General features: G+C 35.2%; 1 protein-coding gene across 3 annotated transcripts in view; it reads left to right on the forward strand.

The window, feature by feature from the left end:
• Positions 1–22,867, forward strand: part of Arhgap15 (Rho GTPase activating protein 15) — a 655,060-nt gene that overhangs the window by 363,748 nt on the left and 268,445 nt on the right. For all 3 annotated transcript variants that reach the window (XM_042683470.1, XM_042683473.1, XM_042683471.1), the window contains exon 9: positions 9,509–9,631. In XM_042683470.1, the coding sequence (XP_042539404.1) occupies positions 9,509–9,631 (123 nt within the window). The remainder of the gene's footprint in view (positions 1–9,508; positions 9,632–22,867) is intronic.

The raw sequence follows: 22,867 nt of genomic DNA on the forward strand, positions 1-22,867 counted from the left end.
ATGTCATCATTGAAATATATATTACTTTAAAATGTAAATTTTAATTCATTCGCCAAGTTTACTTATTTTTTCATAGAAATCTGAGTATTAATTTCCTAGAATTCTGCTATGGTCTTATGTTTACAGTTTGTTTGCCATGCCTACAGCTCTGTAGTTTGGGAGTTTTTCTCTGTTCATGAACTGAAGTTCATATCATATAGCCTATTCTTGGTTGATTTGGCTGTGCCCTGTTTTCTGTCATAAGGGTACCCATTCCTATACTTTATATATCAACTTTCCTCGAGGGAAATATGTTTCTCTTCATCATGCCCTTTTTCTGGATTAATGTCCAATGTTATTTTTTTCTTTTTCTTTTTTCTGTTCTTTTTTTACTTACTAAGTTTTTTTTTATTGTGAAAATACTGTACAGAGGGGTTACAGTAACATGAGCAAGATAATGAGTGCATTTCTTATCAAGCATTGTTGCCTCCTCCTTTGTTTTTCCCCTACCATCCCTTCCCTCCCACCTCCACAACTACACTCTCCCTGCCACCTAAATTGTAAAGTTTGTTTTTCAACATAGTGTATTATACATCTCTTTGTTACAATTGGTTAACCTGTATCCCTATTTAAACATTTTGTTTTTCCCTTCACCTCCCCAAATTATACCAACCTCAAATACAGTGAAAATAAGGGTTATACCCTGGGAGAGGAACATACAAAGCAACAAAAAAAAATCACATGGTACCTTATAAATATGTTAGAAACAATAGCAAGAAAGAAAAAAGCCACTTGTGTCCCTATCTTGGGGTTCATTTTTTTAACTTCATTTTATCTGGTCATATGTACATAGCTTTTGACCTTTTCTACTTGTCCCAGACATATACTAGTTATTGCAAATAAGGGAAACCATGGACCTACGTTTCTTTGGGCCTGGCTTACTTCACTTAATATAATTTTTTTCCAAGTCTTTCCATTTCCTAACAAATAGGGCAATGTCATTCTTTCTGATGGAGGCACAGAATTCCAGGACAACTATGTTTATTGCAGCATTATTTACCATAGTTGAGATATGGAACCAACCCAGATGCCCCTCAGTAGATGAATGGATCAAGAAAATGTGATATATACATATACATATATATATATATATATATATATATAATAGAATTCTATGCCTTTTTTTTCTTTTATTTTAGGAAATTATTTAGGAATTTGGCTGTAAAAATCAGCCACTGCCCTAGCACAGTAGCTATTTACTTTATTAGCAAATCTATCAAAGTTTTGAGCAGCTCTAAGTGACAGGTTTAATGACACTCCACCAAGTCCTAAGAAACCAAGATGAAATACCTATTGAATAGAAGAATGATTTAATGATCTGAATATTTGTCTCATACACTGTAACTGATTGTTTCACTTTCGTAAAAGGAATCTTTCATTTGATTCATTTTTGCTATTGAGGTATATTTTTCTTTTCTTGTCTTTGTTTTTTTAAAAATTCAGTAGACTTTTTTTTCCAATCCTGGGGCAGGTTCATGGCTAGCACTCTACCACTTGAGCCACAGTGCCACTTCCGTCTTTTTCTGTTTATGTGATACTTAGGAATCGAACCCAAGGTATCATGCATGCTAGGAAAACACTCTACCACTAAGCTACATTCCCAGACCTAAACAATGCACTTTTAACCTTTAACCTCTGATGCAAAGATATTTTTGTTTTTGGATCATAAAAAGAAAACTGCAATGGAAGGTGAATCACATATTATGGTGATATGCTCAATATTAGTAGCAAAGTAATGAAATCATCATCACTTTCTTAGAAAGTATGCAACTCAAAACTATGCTAAATGTTATGATAAAGAACATACTGGCAGCAGAATAAAAATATTAAAGTTCCATGATAGTGAAGAATCTGCAGCATAGACAAATGAATGCATTAGAAGTAGAAGACATGGATGCATCTATTACTGGGAATAGTAAACATGAAATTTCCATATGGCTGAATGATACCAGTTTGCCAGCTCTTTATTAGCACTGAAAATATAAAATGTGGCTAGCTTTGACTCTTTAACTAGATAATTTATTATAAAAGTAAACATTTTCATTATACAAATTCTCACTACTCCACAAATGGGTAGATAACATAAATATGAATCATTGAATATGTAATGTGTGCTTACCCTTCTGTTATGAAGTGAATCATCTGTTTTGTATTTCTGCAATGTCTAAGCAGGAATTAAGTGGTTAAAATAAAGTAATGCTGTTAAAACACCCTGCATTCGCTCTTTCAATTATTTCCAGATTTAACTATAATTTGTGTTTTGAGTAAGTTACTTAAAGTTTCAATAACTTAGGCTATAAGTTGAAGGGTTAAAATGATGACTTCTGTTTACACTGAGCATGATGAGAGAGAGAGAGAGAGAGAGATTAAATGATCAACAGTATATTAAAACCAAACCTACCCTTTTTGTCCACTCTGACTCCAGGAGTTATGTGCAGATTTCTGCATGCTATAAATCAGCATCTGGAGAGAGCAAAGCAGTGTTTATTACTGTATTTACTAAAAGTCCAAGAATTAACCCAAGCATGTAGGCCCTGAAAAGAATCAGGCAAATGCCGAAAAAAATATTTAGTTAACTTTACTCTTCTTTCCAGTGTACTTTGGATAAGATGCTCTTCTTTCAGTAATTTAGAGACTGGTAAGACAGTCTCCAAGTATGAGAAAGTTGCATTGGAAAATATGAGTGCAGACAAATCCATACATTATTATATAATGTTTTCGATGGTTTGGGATAGGTTTTGGGATCTCTGGGGATAAAGAGCTTGACATAACCCTATGCTGTCATTTTGCTTTTTCTGGTTCCCTTTTTCTGGGAATGCAGTGTGGTAAAACGATTGCATGAAGTGAGTGCTGCCACTTCTGTCTTGATGTCCTCTTGAAATTTCATTGAAGGTCTGAATACTTTTAACTTATACAAAACTATCTACCTACACCCAATGCTGATCCTGATATAAAAATTCACCACTAAAGAACAAGTAGCCTAGAAAGTTGGTTGGGAAGGCATTTCTGAATAGCAGTGACTCCACTATCCTTTAGCATCATTTCTGAAATGTTAGCTCTCCCAGAACTTCCAAATTTAAAAATAATAATAACAACAACATGTAATTGTATCAAGGGAATACTTCAAGAACAGCAATTTGGCAGGAAAAGAAGATTTTTCAAAATAAGGTCTCCAGTAAGAAAGTTCTGGCAGATGTACAATCCTGGATCTTGTTATCCAAACTGTGAAAGATTTGGGGGTTTTCTTTTGTGGTTCCCATATTCTTAATAGAATGGTAATAAGAGACCATCATCAAAACTGTAGAATCGCCCCACTTATTACTACTGTGGGAAAAATCAATATGTGAAGTATTCTCTTTACAATACGCATTACCATCTCCAGAAGTGATGTTAACACCATATTGTCTCTCAGGTATGAAACCTGTTTTGAGCTAATGTTTTTTCTCTTATGTAAAGCAATTTCCTAAAGATCATCTTAGAAAGCTCACTATCCTAACATCTGAAAATCCCAGGATCCTAAGGCCTCTCTGCTAAGAGACCAGCTTTAGCAACAATTAAATCTCTCAACTGGTTAAGAATGTTGCTTAAAGTTAATGCCTTTGCCCTGTATGTTGAGACTTAAATTGCATATTATTATTCAAGATTATTCATCTTAGAAAAATATTCTTTTCATTTGGGCTTGAAAGAAAAGATCATCCATCAGTAGGAAAAAAATAATTGGAAAACATAAAAGAAGTTAAGTTAACTAACAAACCTGGAAAGCTAGTATAATTAGGTTAACTGCTTGTGAAGATAAAAATATGTAGAATTAAGTGGGATTCCTCTGGTCTCCTATGTAAGTCAGATTAAATGCTTTAGAATTTAAATCCATATCTCTCTCAGCTCTTTCCATTGTCAAATAATAAAAAAAAAGTTTAAGTGCGACTGGAAAAAAAACTGCTCATTGGCTTAACATAAATCTTTAAACTGCAGGAAGTTTCACCCTCAAAAAATAGTTGATTCTCTGAGGAAAAAAAAAGGCTGAATTCTATTTTTCATAAATGATGGATTATTGTACCACACTGTGTATTTTCCAGTAAAGTGTCCTTTTATTTGCACTGTGTGATTACAAGTTTCTAAAAGTATGTGTGGGGTCACTTCGGTGCTGTGGGAAACTGGAAGGAACACTTCTGTTAAAATCAGTAGTGAAATCAGAAGCAAACTATGTCCTGATTATCATAGGCATGTGTTTAAATTTTGCTTTCCTTAATTGGTTATGTTGTATTTACTTAAAATGAACAATTTGGCAAGTTTTTCTCCCTTGACAACAGAAAAGCGTAAACTGTTTTATAAGTTTGGCTTTTAAAATCAGATTTGTAAACCACAATATTCCAAGACTGTTACTGCCATTTTCAGGGACCTGGTAAAGAACTTTGCTCTATAACCATGCATCTCTTACATTTTAATTTTGTATTTATAGTGCTTTCCAGTTATTTGGTTAATAAATAGGATGTCATATATTATAGTCATCTATTGACTTTAACTTCTGCATACCTCTTCTTAGAACAAAATGAGCAGAATGGATGATGGCAAAGGCCTTGTAATTTGGTTTGTCATCTGAGGACAAGTATTTATAGCTCAGGAAATAGAAATTGATGCTCTAGACTGTCTCCAGGAAAATCATCATTCCAGGCAACTTTGGGGACATTTTGGGTGTATTAAAAACTGTGATTATGTACAAGACTACAAGTTTCTCAGGAAGTGAGAGAAGGAAACACAATAAAGCATTTGGAAACATATTTCCATTTCCTTTGAAAAGCCAATACAACTTACAGACTTTCTGACATGTCAAGGCAAATGGTGGTATTGAAAAGAATATAATACACACATAATTTTATAATTATACATAATTAAGAATACGTGGGGGTGGGAAGGTAGCTCAGTGCTAGAGTGCTTGCCTTGCATGCATGAGGCCCTGGGTTCGATTCCTCAGCACCACATAAACAAAAAAAAAAGCCTAAAGTGGTGCTGTGGCTCAAGTGGTAGAGTGCTAGCCTTGAGCTGAAGAGCTGAAGGACAGCGCCCAGGCCAGAGTTCAGGCTCCATGACCTGAAAGAAAAAAAAGAAAGAATACTAACACTAGAATACCTAGGAAGTTTCAAAACTATAGCTTACTACATAATTATTTTTATAATCTATCATTTCTATTGCATCTGTTTTGATTTGCAACTTTCTAATCACATCAAATTTACTAGTTCTAAAATGGCAGATGTTGTTTGACCTGGCATTTTCTGACCTGGCATTTTTCTTAACATTCTGTTATAGAAAATAGTCACCTTGAGGGTGACCAGAAATGAAAAATGTTACCTGCAAATGTATAAATGGATTATCTCATGTAATTCCAAAAAGAACAAAATTTCCCATGATCATGTTTTGAAAACATTGTGTTCCTTTACCCCGAAACACCAGAGCCAAGTCTGTAGAGTTAGAATACAATATACTAGATATTACAAATAAGGGAAACCATGGGACCTACGTTTCTTTGGGCCTGGCTTACAACGTTGGTGCGGGGAGGGGGGGGGGAGGGGGGAAGGGGGGGAAGGAGAAGGATTGGGATTAGGGGGGGAGGGGGGAGGCTGGGAAGGGATGTGAAGGGTAAACAAAGGAGGAGGCTGCAATGCTTGGTAAGAAATGTACTCATTATCCTGCCCATGTAACTGTAACTCCTCTGTACAGTATGTTCACAAATAAAATTAAATTAAATTAAAAAAAAAGAATACAATATAAGTTAAAGTAGATCATCTACCACTGGTGCTCCTTATAATACTTCACCGTATAATTAAAGCTGACAGGATAGTATGTAGGCACAGTATATTAAGACACACAGAATAACTGTTTTGAAACAGCTACTTCCTGCAAGTTTGTGGTCTTGTAAAAGCAATTTTTACCTGCTTGGGTTTTGAAGACATTCTCCATGTCTCCAAAATGACCTGTGGTCAATCATGTCATAAAGATTCCTTGATCTCATGTGCATGCTGTCACAACACTTACTCATGTAATAAGTAAACAATGTATTTTGTATTAACTAGCAGCACTGTCAGAAACATATTGTGCAATGTAAAACTTTTAATAGTCACCTTTATATAAACTAAGTTAAAATGTATTAATTAATTTTAATGTTTCTTTTGTGTATATATTTTTATTGTAAAAATAGTGTACAGAGGGTTACAGTTACATGAGTAAGGTAATGACTGCATTTCCTATCAAACTTTGTTACCTCCTCCTTTGTTTTTCCCCTACCATTACTTGCCTTCCTACCTCCCCAACTCCTCCCTCTGCCCCCGCCCCCAAAGTTGTAAAACTCATTTTCAATATTTTCAACACAGTATCTTGTATATCTCATTGCTACCTGTACCCATATTTCAGCATTTTGTTATTTCCCTTCTCCTACCCAAATTAGAAAACTGCATATACAAGATGCAGGGCACCAGAATCAAATACAGTGAAAACGGGTTATTCCATGGGGGAGGAACATACAAAAGAAACAAAAAAAAAATCACGTGGTACATTATACGTCCATTAAAAAAAAAAAAGCAAGAAAGATAAAACCTCTTGTGTTCCTATCTTGGGGTTCATTTTGCTTACCATCACTTTATATGGTCATATGTACATAGCTTTTGACCTTTTTGCTTGTCCTAGACATACACTGGTTGTTGTAAATAAGGGAAACCATGGGACCTATGTTTTTTTGGTCCTGGTTTACTTCACTTAATACAATTTTTTCCAAGTCTTTTCATTTCCTAACAAATGGTTAGGAAATGATTAGCTCCATGACTGGGGCTTGTACTCTGGGCCTGGGTGCTGTCCCTCAGCTCTTCAGCTCAAGGCTAGTTCTCTACCACTTGAGCCACAGCACCACTACCTAATAATGTTTCTTTCAACTGAGGCTATTCAAAGCCTTATCAGTTTGACATATCACAGAATATGTATTCCAAGTGCTCAAAGACCCCAAGCCATTAGTGGCTCCCATATTGGCTATCACAGGGGCAAAGCAGAGCTTTGCAAACTATTGAAGTTGAACTTCCCATAAGAACTGGTAATATTTATGTGGGAAAGAGTGAAAGCATAGTCAAAGCATACACAACTACTCTGGGGACTCAAATGCCCTGCTTCTGCTTTATTACCCTGAGTGCTGAGTTGCTACACAATAAACTCCTCCAAACACAGTAGCTAAGAGGCCTTGGTCTATAGATAGAAGTGAATCTCAATATTTTCAAGCTGTGGACTCATTCATATCCCTTACTATAAAATAATTGTACTGTTATTACCAATTCATTTAATCATTTATGATAGTTTGTACACCTGTATTTATGCATATGTAAAAAATGATATTTGTAGGTTTAGCTTTGTTTTATTCAGTGGTCTACATTTTCTCTGTTCCAATAGACCATTTGCCACCAAGAAAGAACTTAAGCAGATCCTATATATTTTCCGATGAGTTTAGGCAGCAATATTCAATAGCAAACATATTTACATTTCCCATTAGGAAGTGTATAGGGATGATTTTGATTGTCACATTTAAGAAAGGGGTGCTATTGTCATATTGTTTGATAAGAGACTGGAGAAAACAGAGATAAAATAAAAGACCATCCACAACAGCCTGCACAAAATAGCCTTCTACAACAAAAAAATTTGTCTACCCTTTATCAGGAGTTGTGCTTGTTTAAAGCAAAATAAGGTCCTGTGGTCTTTTTTTTTTTTTTTTGGTCGGTCGTTGGGCTTGAACTCAGAGCTTGGGTGCTGTCCTGGCGCGCTTCAGCTCAAGGCGAGAGCTCTACTGCTTGAGCCACAGTGCCACTTCCATTTTTCTAGTGCTTTATTGTAGATAAGAGTTTCACAGACTTTCCTGCCCAGGCTGGCTTTGAACCACGATCCTCAGATCTCAGCCTCCTGAGTAGCTAGGATTACAGGTGCCCGGCTTCCTGTGGGCTTTTTAAGTAAGATGCATCATCTCAATTAAATATAGCACCTAGTCATATGTTTCAGTCAAAACTTTCTGATTTTTAAAAAAGATGATAAATATATGTAAATTGAAGAGAATAGAATTTGAATTTACTTTAATGCAAAGAACTTCACCCTTCTCACAGCTAGCGGGCAGGATGGTCTTCTGCCTTCCCTAACCATACATAGTATCTTATCTCCTTATCTTGAAAATTAAAGTTTACTCAATTTGCTTTGTTTTCCAAGGGATGCAAAACTACCCTTAACCAATTCTGAAGTTTTCTCACTCTCTAAACAAGGCAAATTTTGAAAAGTAAACCTATTTTTTTAATGGTACTACTGGGCATCAATTGCTCATGCCTATTATCAGAGTTAGGAGACTGATCTGAGTACCTAACTTTGAAGTCAGCCCCAGCTGATAAATCCAAGAGACACATATCTCCAATTAACCAGCAAAAATCCAGAAATGGAGATGTGGGTTAAGTGGTAGAGAGCCAGCCTTCTGCAAAAAAAAAGCTGGCAAGAGCATGAAGCCTTGAGTTCAAGATCCAATAGGGGCATCAAAAATAAATTTTAAAAAGGAAAACTAGCTAATAAATTATTTCAAATCGCCAGCTCTTCCAACAGTTAAAACACGTATAATTATGACCTGGGTAATATCTATTTCTTGTCTTACAGACAAAATAAATTACTATATGTAGTTATTAAAATACTTTGCATGTGGTTAGATTCTATAGTTAATAAATAAGACTTTATGTTTTATATTCATCATGTAATTCACAGCTTTTATTGTACAACCTTTGCAGTAGTCAACATTCAACAAATTTTTATACAAGAATGAACTTGACACATACATGACTTTGAAAATAAACCATAGGAAACTGAAGATAAGGGACTAATAAAGACAGGAGAAAATGAAGCAAACTTGTATTTCAAACTTTCTCCAAGAATTTATGGTCACAATTTATCAATAAACAGCACCAGAAACACTTCTTCAGGAAAAAAAATCATCTTTTGTTAACACGGAAAATAAAAGACTGACAAAATTATTTGTGCAAGCAGGACCATCAAACATGCATGTAATAGTTATGGATGGTATATAGCATAAGTTGAAATTAAGGCTAAATCCTACCCCCACGTCCTTCTTTTAGATTAATTTTTCTTTACTCAGACCATAATTTTGTGTTTAGATATGGGAAGGAGAGATTAACTAGATAAATGTTATTATTTTAAATAAAAGGGAATGAAAGTGAAATAAATTATGAATATATAGAGCTAACTCCATTCTTAGAATTTTTGCAATGTTTTGCAGTCAGACTAATACTTTCATATGGGCAAATCTTATATACATGTCTCATCTACACAGATGGGCCTAAGCTATTAATTCAAGTAGTTGTTCTATAACTACTGTTTTCTATTTACATTTGCATAATGTAATAATCATAAAGAGAAATTTACTGAAAGTCTCTGACTTATTTTTAATCTCCAGTGTTCAGACTGCATCACAGTGCTTCTGATACCAGCGACAAAAACAGAGTTAAAAGCAGATTAAAGAAGTTTATTACCCGAAGACCTTCCCTGAAAACGCTGCAAGAAAAAGGACTCATTAAAGGTACAGAACATTTTATTCAGTACTGTAACTGTGATAAGTGAATGAGGCTGTCTCCATATCAAATGGTAGGATATTTTATCCATTTCATGTTGTTTATTAAATTTACTGATCTACAACAGAGGAAAATAGACTCATCTAGAAAAAAAATGAACCTTGAAAAATAGAGATGGCCTCAAATTTCGGAACTCCAAGAATCTTGAATTTTGGACCAAGAGCGCAGAATTGATACCCATGCAGCTGGCCTTTTAGAATAACCACATGCTCCATCCCTAAACATACTAGTTTATACCTGATCTCACACCCTACTCATTAGCAATAGCCCTTTTCATTCTTATATATGACCTGATTTGGATTATGTTTCCTGCTTGTTCACATCATAGTCTAAACTACTGCTAAGTAGATAGTCAAAGGCAAACTCGTTTCAGGAGAACATATACATAGATATGGACATCTGGAGGGTTAGAAGCTTTGTCTAAAATGAAGGGAGGAGATACTTTTACTAAATATATACATACATATATATAGTATACATACATATGTGTGTGATGAAAGATATATGGAAGAGAAATTCCTGAACATCCTAGCCAATAGAAGAGAAAATATGCTTCATGACATTATGAGTTGGAATTCATATCATGATTCTAACATTCACTGGGAGATCAAGTAAATGACATTGAACAAATCAGGGATCTCTCTGAGCCTCAGCTTTCTCATTTGTATAAATGAGGATACTTAGACATAACATGAAAAGGGCATTTAACCCTTTACAGGGTTAACTTCATAGAACAACATACTAGAACTTTCCATTTTATCTTAGAACTCATTGTTTGATTGTTAAAGAACTCGTTAAGATTGTTATTTTGTTAAAAGGTTCAGTTGTCAGTTACTTGCCATTTTAAGACATATAAAAACTAATGTAGTCCAAATAATACTAAAATTACATAAAGTTGATGTTTTTCGTGGCTGTGGCAAATGAGTCCTTTAAATACAGTGGCAGATTTGGCTGCAATCAAAATAGTAAATATTGAGTAAACTTCAGAATTGCCTTAGAATTGGTGTCAGAAAGCAGCAGAGCAACTAGACACCTAACACAGATTCTATACAATGTGCAGAACCACTGAACACACTTTGGTGCCTGCCTTTCCTACCTCAGAGCTATGTTTAATCCTCACTATAGCTGACCAATGAGTCAGTATTCATTAGTAGCGCTATGGAAAATTTATGTGAAATTCTGATTTGATAAGCTTCCATTGTTGTCTTCAGTAGAATTTTTGTTTCCAAATACAGATCAAGTTATGCAAATATAGTCACTTCTTGGGTTTGTTTCAATTTTAACTATGAACCTTTCTGAAGGCTTTCACTGACTTTTATTTTCAATGGAATAAAAGGCAGTAATCCAACTTTTTAAAGAATCTAGCCAGTACATTAGTCTGATTTCTTATTATAGTTAAGGCAAAGGATTAGGGAAAAAATATAGTCATTATTTTTAGTGTTAAGAAATACCACATAAAATAATGATTATGTGTTAATAAATTACTTACATAAAATTAAATTAATGGCTAACTGGTTAATTTCTCCAAGCAAAATCACTCAAAGCTTTCAAAGTAAAGAAGTATTTAGAATAGGGTATAAAGGTCTTAATCTGCAGTACATTTGGCAAAAAAAAAATAAAAAGGATCAAATTCCTTAAACTCTGACCTCTGTGTCAGACACAAGGCCCACATTGCAGAGCCCTACTTCATAGTTTGGTTCTAATGATTGTGTCTCTTGAGACCTAAGAATGACTCTGCAGGGCCATTACCCCTCTGCAAAGTGCTTATTCTTTTGTACACTGTTACCACCAAAGGTTGAAGGGACGGAGCTCTGAATTCAACTAGCCTTCATGGAGCATCACAATGCTAGCAGGAAATTCAATGCTTTGAGGACTTTGGAGCAACTATCTGCGACATGTCCACAAAGCCCCATATGTGAAAAGAATTGCTTGATATCACACAGTCTCAATTAAATAACAAAGCCTCTCTTCAAAACCTATTTTTGCTAGGCACTGGAGGCACATGCCTGTAATCCTTGCTACACAGGAAGTTGAGATATGAGGATCACAGTTCAAAGCCAGCCCTGGTAGAAAAATCCATGAAACTCTTATATCCAATAATCAGCAAAAAAAAAAAAAAAAAAAAAAAACAGCAGTGGAGGGGTGGCTCAAGTGGCAGAGCACTATCCTTAAGTGAAAAAGCAAAGTAAGGGTTCAAGGCCCTGAGTTGAAACCTCAGTTCTTGCACAAAGATGAAAATCTACTTATCTACTTTTGGAGTCATGGAGAACTGGCCAAATGTGATGGCACTGGTGAGACTCTAGATCTGGAAATAGTCCATTGATGAGGCTTCCATTAAATTCGTTAAATTGCAAGTATATACAAATATATGAACTGAAATATGATAAATTCAAGGAATAATTCAAACAGTGTAATTCCTTAGAAAAAGTAAAAGTTCAACAAAATAAAAACCAGGAAGCAGATATTTGAACAGTGTGGGGGAGGGGGGCTGGGAAGGTGGCTCAGTGGTAGAGTGCTTGCCTTGCATGCATGATGCCTTGGGTTCGATTCCTCAGCACCACATAAACAGAAAAAACTGGAAGTAGTGCTGTGGCTCAAGTGGTAGAGTGCTAGCCTTAAGCTGAAGAGCTGAGGGATAGCGCCCAGGCTTCAAGCCCCAGGACCAACAAAAAGAAGAAGAAGAAGAAGAAGAAGAAGAAGGAAGGAAGGAAGGAGGAGAGAGAGAGAGAGAGAGAGAGGAAGGAAGGAAGGAAGGAAGGAAGAAAGGAAGGAAGGAAGGAAGGAAGGAAGGAAGGAAGGAAGGAAGGAAGGAAATCTGAATAAGAAATCAGGTACTTGAAAGGGGTGGGAAAGAGGAAAGGAGTAGACCAATGAAGAGAAGGATCAAACGCAGTCAATCATTTAATGTGTATTCTACAAAATTAAGACAAGTGAGGGAAAGGGAAGGAGTGGTGGGGCGGGATGGATGGCAATGTTAAAAAGGGTGACATTGATCAAGAGGTATTATAGTCATGAACTACTTTGTTAAATGGCAACTCCTTTGTACAACTACTTAAAGATAAAAAAAGAAAAGGAAATAAATAATAAAGTGACATGTGAGAAGGGTACATGGGATGCAGTCATTTGGGATGCAGCAGGTAATTCGGGATGATTGCTCAATAGGAAAAACTATTAATAACTTGGAGGAGTTTAGCAATCCTTGCAGCTTTGCCGAAAGCAATGAGTTCTAAAGAGCTCTCCAAGTGTATTCACATTGCCAAGGGCTGACAAATATTTTCAAATAGATGAGTTTATTACATTGAACATCTCATTGGAAAAAAGTTTAAATCAATGTAATTTGTAAATTATCATCAAGAGAGATTTTTTAAGGTGATAAGTTTGTTTGTACATTTGTACATAACTTCTACTTAAGTTTCAAAATAATAGCTCTGTAATTTCAGCCAGATTATACAAGCTTTCAAATAATAGCACTGACATCCAAGAACAAGAACGACTTTGAAACACAGTTTTTAAAAAGATAACAAATGAATAGTGCTTATTTTTTTAATTTAAGAGCTACTAATATTTTCTATATCAAAATAAGAGAAAGATTTTAAAAATATTTTTATCTCTATTACTTATCTAGCAATTAGCTAGACAGCATCCATAAGAACTGAAAATACTGTGTTATATTTTTCACATTATAATGTCAAGAGTTGAAAATTCAATGAAATACCTCAGGAATGTATAAAAAGTGTTGTTTTCAGCCTCACCTTAGCTTTGCTCCCTAGGAGTGCCACTTTAAATGGATTGTATTTACAGTTTTTCTAGAAGTAGGCTCATTTGTTATCGCAGATGCAGACTGGTCTATCAAAACTTCCCTTATCAATGCCTTCTTCACCTTCAGTATTATGATCTCTTGATTTTTCTTAGGCAACACATTATATTTCTGCTGTAATGGATGCCCATTTGACACAGTAACACTAATCCTCATTTAGCTGGCTCTTCTCCTTTCCAAACAAACAGTCAAAAATTGTTGGTCTTAATGCCCTCCATCCTCTCTCTCTCACTCTCTCTCCCTTTCTCTCTCTTTCTCACTCTTGCTCTCCCTTTCTTTCCTTTCCTTTCCTTTCTTCCCCTCCTTTACTTTCCTCCTTTCTACCCTCCCTTATTTTTTCTTTCACTCCCTTCTTCCTTTCCTTCGTCTCCCTTCCACTCTAGCACCTTCCTTCTCTTCCTAAATTTCTAACTTCTAACTTCATTCTTTTCTTCTGAGATTTGAATTTGGGGCTCTGCTCTTGCTAAGCAGGCATCACCATGTTCAACTCATATATTCTGAAGTCTTCAATCTTGCCCTTCAATTAGATAAGTTTCTGGTCGCTTTACCCTGTGATTTTCTTTATCATTCTTCTGGGTTGTACTTGCAGTCTTTGAATCCCTTGGCTTTTCTTTCAGGATATAATCCCTTTTGTTATTAGATAACAGGATTCATTATCTCCTTTCAAAATCAAGAGACATTAAATATCTAAAACTATTCCTTTAATGTGGTCACACAATTAGCTAATAGTTTAGTTGGGTATTAAATTCCATTGCCTCTAGAAAACTGTTGTATGCTCCAAACTTAGGAATATTAACTTCTCATGAAAGTAATACCTGAATATTGAATATTTTTATTTTGAAATTTCATAATAAATATAATGTACATATTGACAGTTTTGAAAATATATTCTGTTTAGCACTTAATGATTACCCTTCAGTTCTGGAATTTACGTCTCTGTTAGTATATTTATTTGCTTCCAACACGTGTGCACTGTTTCCTCAGTGAAATCTTTAGTATGAGAATATTAAGTCATCAGGATAGGTTGTTTTATTCTATCTTAATTTTCCTCTCAATCTGAAAGAAATATAGTTTTTCTCGCAATTTTTTATTAATTTGTTTCAACATAGTAATTTTACTTTCAATTTTTACATTTCTTTCTTTTGCTGAATTTTCATATCTAATCCTCTTATACACAAGAGAAAAAACTTCTTTATTCATTCTACTTCCACACCTTATAGTAAGAGTGATATTAATATTAAGCAAATGCTCATTCACTGAATAGGTAGAAGTGTGTGTGTGTGTGTGTGTGTGTGTGTGTGTGTGTGTGTGTGTGTATGTCTGTATGTGTGCATGTGTGTTTGAGAGAGAGAGACTGTGTATGTGTATGTTAACTGTCTGAGGACACAAAATAGAATTTATTATTGTTCTAGATTTTTAAGTTTCTAATTTTCTGAGTTTCTCCTTTTCTTGTCTAAATCATCCATTTCATTTTAGGTCCTTTGCTTCCATTTATTTGTCTCATTCTATTTCTACCAAATTAATGACTTTGCTCAAATAACTGCTGGCAATGATTGCCCATTCTTCATAAAGAATGGTCCCACATGGGCCAGCTGGAGCTCTGGATTCTCTGGTAGAGCTTGTCAATTAGATGATTTTGCTTTAGAGTAATCTTTTAAGGCTCCCACACCTGCCTTAAATATCGCATATTTCCAATGGACATAGAATACTTCTTTATAATCTCAATAAGAGGAATTAATAGCTATGATGATAGAACAGATCTCAATTCCTTTTTACAATTATGAAAATTGAGGAGAAAAGCAATTAGTATATTTGAAAGGGTAGCAGTTTTCCAACTGTTAGTGTTAACAATGAGTTCTACCACTTACTAACTGTATAACTTAGTATGTGGTTTTCAACTTTCTCCTCTAAGAAATTTGTATTATAAAGTTTAAATTAAATAATATATGGAAAAAAATCACAACACTCAGTTTGTCTTAGCCATTTTATAACTGCTTCCTTCCATTAATTTTTCTTTATTTTCCTCATTTTTTTATCTTTCCCTCTTTCCCACTTTCTTAATCTTCTTTTCTCCCTAACTCACTTCCTTCCTTTACCCTTCTAACCTTAATTTTTCTATTCTTTCTTTAGGTCACTGATGACATTATGACCAAGATGGTTCTAGTAAACCATTCTCCACAAGTATTCATTTAAAATTTGAGGAAATAGTTTAGGCAAGTGTCTACTAAAGGCAACAGTATTGCACTTAATTTCAGAAAAGTATCTGGAGAATTTGGGGTTGACCTATATTTACCTGTTTGGTAATTTTTATCATATAATTTTTTGTACTTAAGTTGACATGTGCTCATTTTTTTTCTTACTACACTCACTTCATAGTGTCATTTAACTGCAATATCATTTAAGTAATTATCCACAGAGACACAAATAATATTTTAGGTTTCTGTCAAAGAAAATAATGTCTTTGAAAAATTATGGTACTTCTGTAGAATATGGCAATTCCATCAAAGTAAAAATATATATGCCATTCAAATAGCAGATACGCATTATCAGCCCTAAGATGTATAATCAGTCATGTTTATGAATAGAAAAACATTAAGAGGAGTGTATTTTAAAATAAATTTTTAGAACTGATGTATGACAGCATAAACTTAACACCACAGTGTTAAGTTCACATGTGTGTGGTGTGTGTGTGTGTGTGTGTGTGTGTGTGTGTGTGTGTGTGAGCAACACCGCAATATAGCTTTGAATAGAGACCTGCTCCAGCTCTTCCTCTTTATCAGTGTTAGTCTGAGAATAAATGTATTTGAATTTATATACCAGGGCACGGGCCTATCATTGCTTAGGCTTGAAATACTCTCACAACTTCCACAATGTGCACTAATGTGCTTAAAATATCTTGTAAATCTTCTTTCCTTTAAACTTCTTTATGGTTCATAATTGAACTGTGATCCTTATGTGTGAGCTATGTCATGATTTAATATTAGCCAAAATTAATAGTCAACCTTAAGCTTCTTTATCTTGGCCTACAAGCTTCCTGGTTGCTTTGCATTAACAGTTTCAAGGCAGTTTCTGTTATTTAAAGGCCCTTGGGAGCAAATGTGTTGGTAATAGAGTACCGCATAGTTAGTTTTGATTCAATAATAAATTATAGGTCACCATGAAAGATGGAAAAATGTTGGGGAAATGTACACCTATGTAGCAGGTTAAGCCTATGCATTTTAAAAGCCTGTTTTTCAAGAAGGATATGATACAGGTCCTATTCGATATTAAAAGCAGATTAACTGTGGAGTAATGAAAGAAAATGAAGTCTAGAAATGGAGTTTGTTAGATAATAGGGTAAAAACATAAGCTGATACAATAAATAAGTCTGTGGTTCAATTTTTTTCTTATGGAACTAGTCTTTTATATAGATGTTGAGTAACATGTAATATTATTTGAGATGAAGGCTTAAATATATTGCCAATCTCCCATATTCATGAGTTCTATGTCTGTGGATGTCACATAGATTGAAAGTATTAGACAACCCCATTCTAGTTCCTGCCCTGGAAGAAGTGCTTGGTTGTTTTGGTTTTTTTTTACATGCTTAACCCATTGCCCATAACTTTGTCCTAGTCTTCAGGGTCATTTAAATTTTGGTACAAATTGCAAATATTGTATTTGAGTCTTCCAGTTTGAGTGCTATCAGGTTGCTATATAAAACAAGAAGAAATATGATGAGTATGGTGGTTTATACCTGTAAATCTCAGCTACTTGGAAGGTAGAGATAGGATTAAGGTTCAGGTACAAGTTAGCAAGATCCCATCTCAATAACAGGAGATTATAGGAAGATATCAGGAGCCCCAGATGGGCAGATGTGTAGAAAAAAGGAGCGTGGTCAGCATAAGGCTTTATCTGGAAAACAACTAAAGCAAATAACTAAATAATAAGTAAATAAATAAATGGAGGAGGTTTGAGATATCATTTAAGTTGTACATCCCTTGCCTAGAAAACTTGAGATACTTGGTTCAATAACCCAATAACTGCAGAGAAGTAGTAAGAGGAAAAGGATGAAGGAGAAGAGAGGAAGAAAAGGAATAAAAACATGTGTACCAGTATAAAAGCAGTAGCAGAGTGATGTTTAGTTTCATCATGTAAATCTGTGTCATGATTTAGGTCTACTTTGTGCACTAACTCTTAATACCCTGTGTGTGTGTGTGTGTGCGTGTATGTGTACATTTTAGAAAAGATGCAACACTTTTTCTAATCCCAACATCGGACAAACTAAGGTGACTAATTCTCACTAACCTGTGCCCTGGACTAATTGCAAGTGAACACAAGTCACAATGTGACTTTATCGTCTCATGTTAGAAGGTTGTTGTTCTCTGGAGAAGTTATATATGGCCATTTCAATCTTCTGAACACATCCCAAATCTTTCCTCTGTGAAGCCACCTGAAGAGAAGGGAAGATACAGGGCTTGTCAGTGTACTGAAGAACCTCCTTCTTTAAAGGTTAGCATTTATTATTGATACCCTGCTGCTCTCCAGCAGGTGTTCTCCTCCTGTGGCATTCCCTCCTGACTCCTAAAGCCAGCTTGCAGGCAGCAGAAGGTTCTTCAGCTTAGTTCTTGTTAGCTCTTCGGGGTGTCTGTTGTCCCTAAGAACAGTACACAGAGCCAGTGCTGAATATTGGCTTCTTCTTTCATGATTTTATAAATCTACTCTTCATCTGCAGTGCTAGCTGGTGATATCATTTTATGATGAGACAAATCATTCAGAGAGATTAAATGAGAATTTTATTCTGATTCTGGATACTGAAACACACAAATGTTTCATATACACTTGGACAAGTTGAATTTTCCATTCTTTTCAAGAAAATAGGTCCTACTCCTTCCTTATTTGTAGTAGGAGTTGGATTTAAGAGTCCACATTATATGTGTGTGTGAAAAGATTTTATATATATATCTATATATCTATAGATATATAGATATATATATCAGAGCTCTAGTAGCCAATGTCTCAGCAGGGACCCCATTCAGCAGATGTGCTAAACTGCTACAAGCAAGGAAATATTAATATCAACATTTCATTTTGATGTGTCTTAAGATTAAGAAACTGTTCTTTTGTGTCTTTTAGCATCATTGACAGTTTGGCCTACAAATCTTTTCCCTTAATACTCATATCTATTGTTTATAAATGTTTCATAAATTTCCAAGACAAAAATAAAGGATTTATATCAAATTATTATGATCCCAATTTTTGTTCAATATACAATAGTTCATTTTTACCTTATCCTACTTGATAATAAAAAATGAACATCAAGCTTCAAGCTTAGTGGTAGTACATGCTTGTGACCTCACCTCTTCAAAAGACAGAAGATTCCTTGAGCCCAGGTGTTCAAGACTAGCTTGAGAAACAAGCCACTAAAGTGACTGAGGATGAAGAAGGAGAGGAAAAAGGTGAGGAGGAGGGGGAGGAGGAGCAGCAGGAGTAGGAGGAAAAGGAGAAGGAGGGGGAGGAGGAGGAAGGGGAGGAAGAGGAGGAGGGGGAGAAAATGGAGGGGGGAGGAGAAGGAGAAGGAAAAGGAGGAGGAGGAGAAGGAGGAGGAGGGGAAGGAGGAAGAAGGGGAGGAAATGGAGGAGGAGGAGGAGGAGGAGCAGGAGGAGGAGCAGGAGGAGGAGGAGGAGGAGAAAAAGGAAAGTATGTGTGTATGTATAAGATTGGATGGATAAAAGATCATAGATGACACAAAGACAGACAGACAGACAGACAGACAGACAGACAGACAGACAGACAGATAGATAGATAGATAGATAGATAACTTCTAGTTCATGTAAAATTATTAGTAGTAAAACTACTCCAAATTAGAAAAAAAGGTGTTTTATATTTTTGTCTGTGGAAAATAAGCAAGGTTTGTATAATCACAGTTGATTGTCCACGTTAGGCAACTTGCATTGTGGAGAAGTGTATCTCTCAGCTTTTCTTTGAAATTGACTATGGTGCTCTAAGTGTGTTTTATCAAAGCATTTTCTGAGGCAACAGATCTGAAAACATAAACTTTATGTAGCATTGCTCCTCCTTAGATACTTTCCTTTAATATGCCCTTTCTTTTTGAAGATAAAATAAAAGTACATAAAAGAGTTCTGGGAATAGGCAGCAATATGTCATAAACACCCTTCACTCCCCCTCCCCCAGGGCTCCCTCTCCCAAAATTTGGAAATGATTTGATTGAAGTGATGACGGCCTTGATCTTGTTTGAATACTTCTGCTTCCTCATTGTCCTCTTCTCTCTCTGGGAGGCAACAGCCCTGTCTCAGAGTCACCCCTGGGAGGGAAAGAGGTATTTCTAGCAACCATAGTTTCCAAACACAAAATTGAGACACATGGCCTGACAGTGACATAATATTTGAAGTCGGGATTGTGCTCAATGATCCAGAACATATGGTTGAAAGAGTTTTCTTATAAAAGCCACCATTTAAACTTTCTAGAATCTTATTCACAAAAGACTCATTCTCTCATATCTTTCTTCTCATTGAAAAAAAAAAATGTCATCTACAGATTACAAAAGTGACCAGCTTTCTCTCCAATGTGATTCTTTGCTAGCTGGAGAGTTACCCCACTGACAAAACTGAATGCACAGCTATGGAGGAGGAGATACAAAGCAGACTGCCAAATATGTTATGAATATATTGCTCTTCTTAAAAATGCTAGTTGGTTTTTCATACTGGGGTATTGACTAACTGTCTGTGTTTGATGTATGCTTTACCAGCCTGATGTCGACTTATGGTTAGAGCTTAACTTGTTAGTTCTGCTTTTGCAGCCAATTCAGAATAACTACAGATGCCTCGAGATATTAAAATTGACTGCTCAAATGGACTCAGTGTGGGAGTTTCATTGGTTTTAAATTGATAACAGCTGAAAGAGTGAATGATTAAAGTGTACATGGGCATAGGACACAGCTCTTTCAGAACTCTTCTAAACAGACTCCACTAGTGTGGGAATATTTTCCCCTTTCTTTTTCTATTATAGTTGTTTCTAAGCTATTTCAGTTTTTTTTTAAAAAAAAAAAAAAGTTAAATTGTGCAGAAATATTCAGGAGCTTAGGGAAGAATAATTCCTGAGAACTTGAGATAAATTCTGATGAAGTGAAGTTCTAATCTGTAGGGAACATTTAAAGTTAAGTAGCATTCCATAAGGTGGTAATTGTGTCAATTTCCCAGGCATTTGAGTTAAATAAGCTGTATAGGAAGCATAAACTGTCATAATAGAAGGGTTGGCGTGTCGTGTACATCTCTTTCCTCAACTCATAAAAACCGAAGTTCCAAAGTGCCTTATCACAGATAAGTGAAACAAAGCTCCTTCTTTCTTTTCCTCATTCCCCTGGGAACAGTTATTATTGTTTTCATTATTTAAAAAGATGTTCTGAATACTTGCTTTGCACACAGGATAAAGAACACAAAAGAGGAATAAGGAAACTTTTCTCTTCCTCCTCAAATCAGCTAGACCTTATACAATAACAGGTTTTATGTAAATGTCCTTTCATTGTTAATATTAACTTAGGGGAAAGGCACAGTAAGGAAAATAATTTAGAAAAAATTTCAAGTTTAGTTTTTTTAAGTAACTGTTTATGATTCGTGCCTTCATATTTCTTCAAGAACTCAGGACCTTTGCTATATAATGCTATGACCTACCCCTGCTGTATTTTCAAATGTCTCTAGTATTTTACCTTTGACATTCCATTATTAAGATTAGAATCATATTATAAAGCTGTTAGCTTTGATCTACAGCATAATTAAATTGGATTTGATGAGAAATATATACCCATTTAACATACTCATTTTTTAGTAAAAGGAAAATTTTATCTTCATTAGTATATGCCAAAATATGCAGCAATTATTGACACAGTGTTAAATATAATTACTGGAATAAAACTTATTTTTAACAATAACATCAGTGAAATAGTATGACATATGTTCAAATATGTAAAAAAATCAAATTATAAGGAATTCTTTAATTGTAAAACAGTGCAGGGCTGGGAAAGTGGCTCAGTGGTAGAGTGCTTGCCTTGCATACATGAGGCCCTGGGTTTGGTTCCTCAGCATCACATAAGCAAAAAAGAAAAAAGCTGGAAGTGGCGCTGTGGCTCAAGTGGTAGAGCTGAGGGACAGCACTCAGGCCCAGAGTTCAGGCCCCACAGCCGGACCCCCCCCAAAAAAATAAATAAAATAAAATATATTGAGTCTTTAAAAAAATTTAGAAACTTGAATGCTGCTATATCAAAAGTTTTAAATTGAGTTTCCAAAGTTTGTGATGAAAAGCTGTGATTACTATGTGAACACACTGAGAAAGTTGAAGAGAAAAAGAAAATGGTGAGGAATGCAAAGAGTAAGTGGTTAAACAATAAAGTTTTAGATTAGACATTCAAAAAAAACAGTGCATTGTTAATATGCTGGTCCCTGTTTACAAGGAAATTCATTTTGTATTTGCTGTTTGAAATTTATTACCATATTACAACCTGTAGAACTGGACCAACTCTTAAAACTGAAATACACTGAACCCTCAAATCATGCTTTTGTTGTGATAATCCGTGCATGTAGTCATCCCAGACTGGCATTGGCATAGTATGTACAGCCCGTAGAGATGTCAAGCAAACATGAGAGATCTCTTTCAACAATTGTTGACTTCCAATTCTTTAAAGACTATCTTATTTACCATTATCAGAGAGGACAGAAAATTTAGAGATGTCATCTAAGTTAAGCACAGGGGAGGGAGGTCCATTAATTTGAATATATCACTTGTCACCTGTCTCTTTGAATTTAAAACTCAAATTCATACAAGCAGAATAAAAGATGGAGCTGGAGGAGACCTGGCCTCTGTTTACCTTACAGTGAATGAATTCATCACACAGCTAAAGACCAAGCATTAAGAATAGCAAAATACTGGAAGTGGTGCTGTGGCTCAAGCGGTAGAGAGCTTGCCTTGAGCTGAAGAGTGCAAGGACAGAGCCCAAGCCCAGAGTTCAAGCCCCACGACCTACAAAAAAAAAAAAAAAGAATAGCAAAATACTAATGTTTGCAACTTTCATGGATCCGCATTTCAAATGCTCTGAGGCCTTGGGCCAGTTACAAATTTTCTATCTTTAAAAAAAAATCAATTAGCATGAAAACCTATTGAATATTATATAAAGAATTTGACAGGACCTTATTTAATGATTTTTAGAAACAATTAAACATGTCAAAGAAGGGGTGAAAGCCTATTTTGGTTATGAATCTCTTCACATAATTATCAGTTAAAGAAGTCAGAAACATTTTAGAAAGACAAATAAGGTTAGGCCCTTACTTCATTGAAAATTGAATTCCCAATGATGTCAAATGCTTCAGATTTTCTAATA

The sequence above is a fragment of the Dipodomys spectabilis genome, unplaced genomic scaffold (assembly GCF_019054845.1).
Source record: "Dipodomys spectabilis isolate Male_0828 unplaced genomic scaffold, ASM1905484v1 ptg000081l, whole genome shotgun sequence".
NCBI lineage: Eukaryota > Metazoa > Chordata > Mammalia > Rodentia > Heteromyidae > Dipodomys > Dipodomys spectabilis.